Source organism: Durio zibethinus, chromosome 1 (assembly GCF_047325235.1).
Source record: "Durio zibethinus cultivar Kanyao isolate XHJ-2024 chromosome 1, ASM4732523v1, whole genome shotgun sequence".
In the NCBI taxonomy this organism is placed as follows: Eukaryota; Viridiplantae; Streptophyta; class Magnoliopsida; order Malvales; family Malvaceae; genus Durio; species Durio zibethinus.
The window spans coordinates 32,339,215-32,350,879 of NC_143162.1; the positions used below are offsets into that span (position 1 = coordinate 32,339,215).

Here is an 11,665-nt window from a genome sequence, read left to right on the forward strand (position 1 = left end):
CGCTTTTAATATTTTGACTAAGAAATATATGTAGTTAGCCTTTGATGGTAAAACAAACAAATTAAGACATCAGTCTGATCAAATCATAACAGTTTAAGTATAAAAGAAATAAACAAAATAAGGAACAGTGATTAAAGTATTTTTTATTTTAGGTATTTTGAATTAAGATTTAGTGTATCAATCTATAATGGAAACGTGAGGAAGACAGAAAAAATATCTTTCTATATATATTGCCCTATATAGTAGCAGTTGGTGATTATAAGTGAGCATAAATTAAACATGTGTTTCAGGAGGCGAAATTCATGTAGGAAGCTTGATCGTGTCGCCAGGTAAACTACCGCTGCTTTCTTTTGACTTTTGTATCGGATGATAATAGGGCAGGCATATATAGTTGACAGTCCAACTTGGAATTCATTGAAGGATGGGTTGCGAACTTGCGATTGCTATCTGATAACTAATGGCAAAAAGAAATTATGATATTGAATATGTTGGTTGATTTGAGCTGAGGGATGAGGATCGAGGAATATGCTAATTGATGAATAAAAATTTGTCTTCAACCTTTCACTTAATAGCACCTTAAACTTTAATTTGAGTATAGTTTTTAACAAATGATAAACTTGGGTGTCATTCTCATTACACTTTCATGGGTGCTGAAATGGAAAATGGCAAGGATCCGACTTTTCCAGGCTCAGAGATGAGATAAAATTCCAAAGTGACGGTGACTTGGAACTTGGAAGGCATTGCTTAAGGTCCATCAGATCATAAATTCTGCATTCTTCTTTTCTCTTGTTTTCACCAAGCTGTCCTGATCTTCTTGTAATATCTTGCTTAATCCAGTATGTTGAAGTATTATCTGTGGCTCTTCGGTTGTTAATAAGAAATTTATTGAAGGGGGAATATGTGCTTTTTAAATGGTCTATTTTCTTGCAACCGTCAGACCAATGTAGCTTCAATTCGTTATAAGTTGCTTGAGGGGACGCAATTCTTAATATATACATGCATGAATCCAATTCCAATGTTTAAATCACTTAGATGTTAGATTGATCGATTCGTTTGTGAATGTATTAACGCAAAGTCAGCATCAGAATGGAAAATGTTCCGCTTATGTTCAAGATAATTTGGTCCAATCTAGCTGCTCCACAACTCCTTTTAATGTCCTCTAGCAGCCAGTTATTCATCAGTTGACAGTGTCATGGTATTTTTGCTTTTGGTCCCTTACAGTTGAATTGTTTTTGTGCCATGTGGCTGAATAATTCTTTCTTGTTAAACAGAACTGATCAACCATGCATATAGTCTCACTGCAAATGGTATGACTTTTTCTTTCTTTTTGTAGAAAAGTTAGACCATGCCAATATGAGGTTCATAATGGGACACTTGAAATTCGAGGTAAGTTCAAGGAATCTTCCAGGCTAAAGTTTTTGCATTGGAAAAGCATTAAGTTTGTATGATGTAGTAGTGTGGAAAAAAACAGTACTTCATGCAATCAATTGTGAAGCTAAATGGCTAAATGCATATATATGTGATGTTCAGAGAATAATGTTACTAAAACAAAAGAAAAAAGAAGAGATCGAGAAGAAACCTTTGATGGCTGGCGTGAGCAGATTGATCTCATTTTTTTGTTTGTTTCTAGGAAATTCTGTTGCATATCCACAACTGAGGTGGTCCCCGGTTGCGCATGTTTTCAGTGAGCCTGTGCCCAACAAACAGCCAACTATATATAGGCATTGTAAATGCCATTATTCTTATAACAAAGCCTCCAGTTTAGCTATTGAACCGAAATCTGAAACAGAACAATGTATCATTCTCAGCTTTTATCAAGCATTTGCATACCTTGCGCGGTGTTATTACAACCTAAAAAAAGTTGGAGCAGGTTATTGAGTACATTAATGAAATGGTCCTTATATATCATTTTTTTTTCACTACTATTCCTCTAGTTAATTTTTATAAGCAATATCTTTTTGCATGGCACTTATTTGTTTCCATTCTTTTCTTTTTTGTAATTTACAGTTCAAATTCTAAGGCCGGGACGACAATTGGTAAGTCTTTTAACATTTTAAAGTGATGTAGATATGAATCTGTTTTACCAAGTGTAATACAGAGAAACGCACACTAATTACCAAGTTTGAATTCGATATCATTGTAGGTGATTGCACAAAGGTCCCACGAAATGTGAACTTGGAGAAACTACGAAGTGGATATCTTTTTCCTGAGGTTGGTTGCATCTAAATTTTTGTTACTTTGTTTTCACCATATTGCCTCCTATGATAATGTTTGCAGTATCACTATTATAATGTAGGACTTGATTAGATCTCTGATATTCTTCTTCGGACTCTTCAATTGACTCACTTTGATATTTGCATATTCAGATATCCAGGCGTGAGTCTGAATACATGCAGAAGAATCCAGATGCAAGCTTAATAAGACTTGGTATTGGTGATACAACACAGCCTATACCAGACATCATAACACTAGCAATGGCTGAGGTATTAATTAACCAATTGGGTGTGGTACTTAAAATACTTCCCCATTTCTTCATGTTTTCAAGCTTCCTTTTTTCCTGGTTTACAATTGCAGCAAGTACGTGGCCTATCGACGATTCAAGGTTATAGAGGATATGGGGCTGAGCAAGGCAACATGGTATTAAAGACATTTTCATTTCTTCATTTCCTTTTTATTTTTTTTTTCACTTCAATTGCTGGCAAGAAATGCCAATGACTGACCATTTTATATTATGAATTACCAGGGTTGTACCCTTGTAATTACTAATTAGGAGCATTTTACCTGGATTTCTGATTGAATAATAGTGCATTAGATTCTCTTTGCTATTATCTGCCAACCACTGTCCTGCATGTATCCATCACTACAAAATGTGATGATCAATCTGTTAACTTCTACCTTTTTGTGGATATGATTTATTAATTTTTTAAGATTTATAAAATTGGCAGAGACAGTTGCAGAAAGGACTAGTTAATGAAGCCCAGAAGGTTGGAGTTAGAATTCTTTTGTATTATCATAGATGAATTATGAGGCGGTGTCCTAATTTTGTTGAGACATCTTTATCAATGGTAACAATATGTCAAAACCATTGTCGCTGGAGTGGCACTAGGTTGATGGCCAGAATCATAACAAATCCATCACAGTAAAATATATAGGTAGACACATTAAAGCTTGATCGTTTTATATGGATCCCAAAAGAAACTTTAATATAATCAGAAATCAAATTGCAATAAGTTATGGTGTAAGAACCATCTTTGTTACCAGAAAAAGTCTAGGCCACTAAAGGACTTGTAATTCAATAATTTTACAAGAGAATGCTTCATTTATATCACAAGGATGCAAAATCATGAAAACTAGATGATGTAGATACATATATATTCTTCAGGATGACGACATTAAATGTTTTAATTATGTATTGAAGTCGTCACAGGGATAAAAATACAAGTACTGATTGAAGTCATCCTGCTAAGAAGTATAGTATAATTTTTTCACGAACAAACATTTAATAATTCCACTTCAAGATATGAGTACTACTGCATTTTTTTAGCTAATTTTTATACTTATCGGAGCATCAAAATACATAATATCTTCTGTTTTCTTTACCTGTTTCACCACTTTGCATTCACAGCTTTATTAAACATAGGTCTGGTCTTTAGTTTGATAAGACCACTTATTTGAATTGTCAAAAGCTTTTTCACTGCTAATCAACATTATCTCATGTGAAATTGTACAAACTAAAGTTGCTGTTCAATCAATTATTTGTCAAGAAATTAAAAAAGGGAAGAATGACATGTTGTTTTTTGGCCAGAGAAAGTGTTTAGCTGTTTGTTGAACATAAAGTATTTCAAGGGTTGTGAAATGAATGTATGCATTCTTCAATGATTCTATTTCCCTGGTAATCTGGGACATAAAAGTGAATGAAGTGCGTTTTTAAGCAGCTAACCATCCTGTATCCTTTAGGTAGCCTAATATAAAATGATCTTCCTCACTTTTTGCAGGCACTAAGGAAGGCTATTGCAGGAAAAATTTACCAGGATATGGGTATAAAAGCTGATGAGATTTTTGTATCTGATGGTGCACAATGTGACATTTCTCGCCTTCAGGTAAGAAACTTGGTATATGTGGGAAATGTGCATACTCATTAAATCATCAGAAAACAAGTGATTAACCACTTTGCTTTCTGTTTTAGTTGGCTTTATGTTGAATGACGTAATTTTTCTTGGCTTTCTCCCATGGCAGATGCTTCTGGGAGCCAATGTGACAGTGGCCTTGCAGGATCCATCGTTTCCAGTAAGCTTATCAGGGCTTTCAATTACCATTTTTGTTTTTAATCAATTATACTTAAAAAGAAGCATTTCATTAAGTACACTAGGATTTTGTTTTTGGTTATAAAACGCAAGTAGATATCTTTAAATTTAGCAGAACCCCAGCGACAAGAATGATTGATTGATATCATTCTTTATAATTTATACCCCTTTTGCCACCACATTGATGGGCCAAATTTTGCGATAGGCCTATATTGATTCAAGTGTCATAGTTGGTCAAGCTGGCGAGTTTGATGATGAAACTGGGAAGTATGGAAACCTCATCTACATGAACTGTGGGCCTGAGAATAATTTCTTTCCTGACCTATCAACTACTCCAAGGACAGATGTCATTTTCTTTTGTTCTCCAAACAATCCCACCGGTCATGCTGCAACTCGGCAGCAACTAAAGCAGCTTGTAGCGTTTGCAAAGGCCAATGGGTCAATAATAGTTTATGACTCTGCATATGCTGCTTATATTACAGATGAAAGCCCCAGATCAATCTTTGAAATTCCTGGTGCCAAAGAGGTTAGTCATTGTTATTAATTTTCTTATTCATTAGCTAGATTTGCTGCAAATTTAATGTGAAGGGTTGTTTGGCTACTGAAATTTGGTGATGCAGGTTGCCATTGAAATTTCATCCTTCTCCAAATTTGCTGGGTTTACGGGTGTGAGACTTGGCTGGACAGTGGTCCCTGAAGAACTGGTGTACTCCAACGGGTTCCCCGTTATAAAGGATTTCAACCGCATTGTGTGCACTTGCTTTAATGGCGCATCAAATATTGCTCAGGCCGGTGGCCTAGCATGCCTTTCAACAGATGGCTACCAGGTACTAATCTTTTGTCGAAGAGTCTGATTAAAATTTCAGAACTAAAATTTACTAATAAGAGCAATTTCTATGAGTTGCAACGACAAAGTTCATCTATTAACTGAAATTTTCTATTTCTGGGTGCAGGCACTACGCAATGTCATTGACTACTACATGGAGAATGCCAAAATACTTGTTGATGCATTTTCATCACTTGGTTTGAGCGTCTATGGTGGCAAGAATGCACCTTATATATGGGTACACTTTCCAGGATTGTGTTCTTGGAATGTATTCAGTGAAATTCTTGAGAAAACAAACATAGTGACTGTCCCAGGCAGGGGATTTGGTCCTGGTGGAGAAGAGTATATTAGAGTCAGTGCATTTGGTCAAAGACAACGCATATTAGAAGCTTCGAGGAGGCTGAAAAAAATTTCGATAGATTAATTTCATATCCTTCACCGACTCAAAGATGAGGGAGGGCCTCCTTGTCCAATTTTCTTTGGAAAAAAAAAGGGAAACCAACATCAATATAACTATAACTTTGTCCACCTAATGTTCCTGGAAATATTGAAGCTTTTCTTCTTTGCTGGTCAGTAGACTGGGAATATGTTCAACGGTTTTGAGTACATTTCCATTGTTGAAGTAATTTCAAAATCTTATCTTACTGCATAAGTTTTGAAAATTATATTGCAAAATAAGTTTTGAGTACATGTAGCACTGTCCCAACTCCGTAGCTCGCTCTGAAACCATATGAAATTTGTTTGAACATTTGGTTTCATTTTTTAGTTGCAAATTATTTGAAGAGGAAAACTAACCTAAGTAATAAGCAGAAGACTAAAGGTACCAATTCAAGTTCCAAGCATTTCAACTTCACGCTAACTGAACTTCAAGAAAAAAGAAATTGTTTAAAATGAGTGAAAGGATTGTTGTATTTACTCCTTTGCAGTGGACTAGTAATGTCATCTAATCCAGAGTTTAATTAATGTCAAACTATGAGCAATTGTATTGGTATCGATTTTAATAATATCTGAATCCAATAGTATGATTTTTTGATTAACTATGATTCCGATATTAATTATATATTTCAACCTATAATAAGATGAAGTATTGTTTATTAACGTATTAGGGAGATGCATATTGTCACCCTATATGTATACATATATGTGGTTCGTCCATTCAATTTAATAACTTCAATTTGAAACAATGTTTGAGAGTAATTCCTTCTCTTTTCTCTCCTTTCATGTGAACATCGGGAGGCTTAGAGGCACTATCCAGAAGCAAGAGATAGTGGCTTCAATTTTGGGAATTTCGATAAAAATTTGATTTTCATCCACATCCAAATCAGTTGTTATTTAAATTTAATTATATGATAGTGATTTGTTGAACTCTCAGTTAATTATCTAACATGTGTTTGAAGTAGAAATTTTCAATTTGACAGTAGCTAAAATAATTTTCAAAGAAGTGTAATTTTTTATTCAGAAAAGTAAAATGAAGAAAAAAAAAATGAAAACAGTGTATAGCGTCGAGCTAGTCTCATTGCTTTGGCTCATTCTAAGTCTTTCTCAGGAAGAGCCAAGATTTCAAAATTCCAAACAACATGGCATCATCTAAAAAAATTTATAAAGTCAGAAAATCAGCAAATCTAATATTATACCTTGCTCACCAAGCTAAACGTCCACCATCCAACAAATCAGCACTTTACACGTTCCCTGTTCCTTTTCTAGTGTCCTTGTCTAAAAATAATCCAAACCGCCACCAAATAGTTAGCAAAAACAAGAAATATTTACAATAGTAGTCAGTTCAAGATTTTTGTGATGGCTTGCTCCCCAATCTGATACAAACAGCTATAAATCTGATATAAACCATAATTTGGTTATCGCTATAGTTTTAGCCTCTAGGCCATGGCAACTTCTGAATGCCAACTTGCTGAAGTGTACATGATGCGGAAGCTCCATAAAGAAAAAATGAAGAGAAAGGAAGAAGAAAGAGAAAGACAGATTGATTTTGTAGTGAAAAAATCTAATGGTTGTTTCTCATCAGTGTTCAAGAAGATAAATCCCACTCATGAATCAACATTGGAACACGAGAGAAAAGAAGTAAAGAGTTGTGACCACAGCAAAGGTTAACTGGAATTATCTGCTGTCTGTTACATTGCTATCTAAATGTAAAATATTGGTTCCTATAGTAGTGTTTTCCTTGCTATCTTTTCTGTTTTATTTCAGTTTTCTCCTAGATGTCAGCAACGCCCAACGATCTGTAGTGGGAAATGAAAATTAATGCAATTGAATAAGCTACCTATTTGCTTGAAATGTGAATTCAACCATATCGTGAAATCGATTGGACTATTCCTTTGAACTTATCGCAATTAGCCTCGTCTTAATCTTATTATTATGCTTATTTTGTTGAGGTTGCTGTAAGGTTGGGGTTATTGATCTTATCGAATCATGCTGGAACTTGTATACTTAGCAGCCTTTGTATAGTTAAAATGGCCTGTGTACTTTCTTTACTAATTTCTTCCTCTTTATTCGCAATGTTTTAGCCAAAGTATTGGTATCTCATATATATAGTGTTTGGTAGCAACTCAATGTGAATGGTATATCATAAATCACAACAACGACTATGGCATTTTGGTTGTATTCGGTTTCCTAATTAATCTTCGTGTTTTTATCCTTTCATGATCATAAAGCATGCCTTAGTCCGAATAAACATGATGATAGCCAAGCTTTTTCTTTCTATTTTTACTTAACAATTAATGATTTTTTGGAGAGAATTGATTAATGACATTGACAACCATAGATTGATGAGTGGTGATGATAATTCTAATTGATAACAAGGAATATTTGATATCCCGAACGATGACAAAGTGATACAATGTCAATTAGTAGTATGATTTTTCTTAAAGCACATGAACAATTAGGAAGAATTAATAGGAATCCAGAATAATGATTTACTAGAGGGAAATGAACAGAATCCCAAGTCATTTTGGGACATAGGGGAAATCTCATAAAGAAAAAAAAGCCAGCAATAACAGGTAAGAAATTTACTCCAAGCATAAAGTGGGGCTGAATGAAACAGCTGTCAAAAATTGGGAAAAAAAGCCAGCCACCGTTGAAATCTCTATAATGCATTATTTGTTCAATGACAATTTTTTTTGGAGATGAAAAAGGATAATTGCTAACTATAATAATTTGTGAAGAAAAAATACGGTAATTTACAAGTGATGTGATGGATTTGATTTATATTCAGTGAACTCTTGACATGCGAAACGAGAAATTGGCAAAGGCATGACCATCCATGAAAGGAGCATGGACTGCATAGTCCACTCAAAGAAGTCTCTGAGTACTCCAACGAAAGGTAAAAACCAAACCAAAACATGCCACATCATTGCTGACGCACGCCAACTCAGTGACTATAACTTTTTGACAGATTTTCGCTGACGCCACCCCTTCAAAAATATTACGTAAAAGAGAGTAGAATCCAGCACGTTCTCAGAATCACTCACACCACAAAAAAAGAAAAAAAAAAGGAATTCAACTAATTCAGCCTATCGATTCCTTGGCTGCCAAGCCAAATTCAAACCATATTCCACATGACCCTACATGGAAGTTTCCCCATTTTTCCCCCACGGCAGCCTACAAATTTCCTGGCAAGCTGATCGTTCCAGGAATCAATTATTTCATTCCATCCTAATTGTTTGCTCTCAAAGACAAGCCCAGCTAAATATCTCACACCATCTGAATCCTTAGTTCCTCAAACAAGTTCTTAATTATCAGTTTGGCAATGGCAACGGTTGGAGGTGGTCTAGCAGAAGCTTACGTAATGCGATCTTTACATAAGGAGAAAATGAAGAAAATGGAGAAGGAACAGGCAAAGAGTGATAACATTCCTGATGAAAAGAAAATCCCTGCTGGTTGTTTCTTCTGGGTGTCTAAGAAAACCCATTCTGCTAAGGTTTCTTCTCCTGATTATTCTAAAGAAAAAGCTACTTGAAACCAAATATGGGATGACAAAAGTTGTCTGAGGGACCATGTTGTTTTCTTTTAATTATGGGCTCGGTCCTAGTTAGATTTTTGTTGTTTTAATTTTTTGGTTTTAACCTTTTAGATTTGATATTATTGCCAAAGAAAAGACCTTTTAGCTTGATAAAGTAGACAGATCAGGCAAACTTTGCATTTGTGTGGTGAAGAACTGATGAGTATGTACTCTGAATCTTATTTGTGCCAAAAAAAAAAAAAGGGGGAAACAAAAACCCAAAAGGTAGATAATTGAAAATTTTTGTTTATGTATATAAATTCAGCATCAATAATTCGATACACTAATATTTTATTTAATTTTTTAGTATTACTTTTTTATTTATGAAAGGCAGATATATTTCAATCTAAACTATATTTAAATTAACATAAAATTGTTACTTTTCACACCTAAAAAAATTAGTATTGCCACGTAGTATAGAAATAACTTATAAAAATTAATATGTACCTTTTAAAAAAAGGTCACTATTAACTAAGATCGTTCATCAATCAAATCCGATAAGATTTGAGACATTACTTAATTAATAAAAAAATATTTTTGTTTAATTTTGAAAATATTAATAATTAGTTTTTTTTTTGAATTTTTTTGATTCAACATATTAAATGGAGCTTTGAGCAAATTTTCAAAAGGTCAATGGAGTTGACTCGGTCATGAACATTTTTACTATTCATGCATAGATGAGCAACATCTGTCAAAAAATTTTTGTTAATTATCAAGGATAATTGAGATTTAAAACAATTTATCTATGCATGTATGACACCTATTCCACTTCGCTGGACTTGGGATGGGATGGATTTTATTGAAAAAATTATAATAATTCTTTAAAAATATAAAAATTTAAAAAATTATGCTAAAAGTATAAATTTTACAAAAAAAAAATTATAAAATTTTATTAAAAAGATAAAATCCAAATCATTGAATGAAATACACTCATACACTTCTATTAAAGTAAAAACTCAAATAATTTATATTCTGTTTAGATAAAAGAAAATTATTCTTCTAGACATAACTGAGTAAAAAAATTTTAAAAAAATTAATATACCTACTTCTTTTGCTTTATTATTTATTAAATTAAAAAAAAACATATTTGTTAAATATTTAAATTATATATTTATAGATATATACACATATACAATAAAAACAAAATCAATGATTGAATAAAAAATAATTAATTTTTTTCTAACAATTGTAAATATCGTCGCATAACATGGCTAATTTTCTAATTGTTTATGATTTATGAGAACGGAAATGGATTCAAGATTCTTATAAAAAGAGAAGATAAAGATAAAAAATGGGCCCATGGAGAAGTTTGGCCCTCTTATTTCGGTCTAAGGGTAACATCATGGCAATTTATGACACTTTATGTAAACAACTGAGCCTCTTTATCGCAAAATAATAAAGTAGATATGATTAATCATGTCAAAGACAGGTAATTTAGTTTATGAAAAAATGAAAATTATTAGAAATAGATTTTTCTTTTACCATTTTTTTATATAATTAAAGTCAAAGAGACTTGTAAAAATTAATATGAAGTTACTATAAAAGGACAATAAAGTTGGGATTTAAAGTATATTAAATCATGATCTCATTAAAAAAAAAAAAACCCTATGTTTCAGATCTAAGATCTGTTCATGTGAAGGGGAAAAATAATAGTATCATGATCCTCCTTTTTCTTTTCAACTTGGGGGGGTGCACGTGCTTCCTGGGCCTATCACACTGTCACTTAGCTTTTAGCTAAGGTGTGTTTGTGACAAAATTAATATCATGAAAATTCTGATTTAGATTTCAAAAAAAAGAAAAAAAGAAAAAATGGAGGGCCTTTACCATAACAAAGCCATGTGCATAAGGTCCATTTCGGCCACTGAATATGCCCCATGATGGCCTTCTTCTCTTCATTTCTTTTTCTTTGGCTGGTACTTTGGTTGGGAACCATGGAATAAGTTAAAAAAAAAAAAAAAAAACCTGAATTGACACCTCCAAATGGTAGTCCATTGTCAATAAAATCATGCTTTATGTTTGAGCTGTAAAGAAGTTATAGGGTATCACCATATTTTCCAAAATCTTAAGTCCTTTTGAAATGATGAAAATTTTTTTTCATTGTCATTTTATGATCGTGAAAATTATCAAAATAAACTTTTTTGTAATAAAAATACAGTGTGTTTTACTGTAAACAGTCAAAATTGAAAATTAAAATTGAATTACTTGTAGAGCTAGAGCATGTGAAGCTATAGAAGTAAATTATAGTACTAAATAAATTTTATCAGGGCATCCAAAAGTCATTTAATTTTTTGTTATGATATAAAGTCAAGTAACAATTTCAATCACAAATTCGAAAGGTACAAATCACTAGGAATAAAAAAAAAAGAAAGAAAAAGAAAAAGAAAAAGCAAAATTTCCTAAGCAAGCAATGGAAAGAAAAGATTAAAATTTGTAACTATTTTGAGTAATTTATGGTGGTCCAAAGAAATATTGATCCCTCAAACAACCATCAAATTCAGAATTGGTCCAGCTATGTCTGAAATG

At 32.9% G+C, this 11,665-nt stretch overlaps 1 protein-coding gene across 6 annotated transcripts; it reads left to right on the top strand.

Annotated features, from left to right (window-relative positions):
* Window positions 1–214: 214 nt before the first annotated feature.
* LOC111312354 (putative LL-diaminopimelate aminotransferase, chloroplastic) lies at window positions 215–5,782 on the top strand. Of its 6 annotated transcripts, none has more exons than XM_089765193.1 (12): window positions 215–1,195; window positions 1,334–1,386; window positions 1,631–1,894; window positions 2,008–2,036; window positions 2,144–2,211; window positions 2,367–2,483; window positions 2,575–2,637; window positions 3,996–4,100; window positions 4,237–4,287; window positions 4,510–4,830; window positions 4,925–5,131; window positions 5,258–5,782. In XM_089765193.1, the coding sequence occupies exons 3-12, from the start codon at window positions 1,794–1,796 to the stop codon at window positions 5,552–5,554; spliced, it is 1,359 nt and encodes a 452-aa protein (XP_089621319.1). In that variant the 5' UTR covers window positions 215–1,195; window positions 1,334–1,386; window positions 1,631–1,793; the 3' UTR covers window positions 5,555–5,782. The 6 variants fall into 6 exon arrangements, with proteins under 6 accessions (XP_089621319.1, XP_089621317.1, XP_089621318.1 ...); XM_089765191.1 differs by having other exon boundaries at window positions 215–749; XM_022912546.2 differs by having other exon boundaries at window positions 258–749; window positions 1,631–1,870.
* Window positions 5,783–11,665: the final 5,883 nt, after the last annotated feature.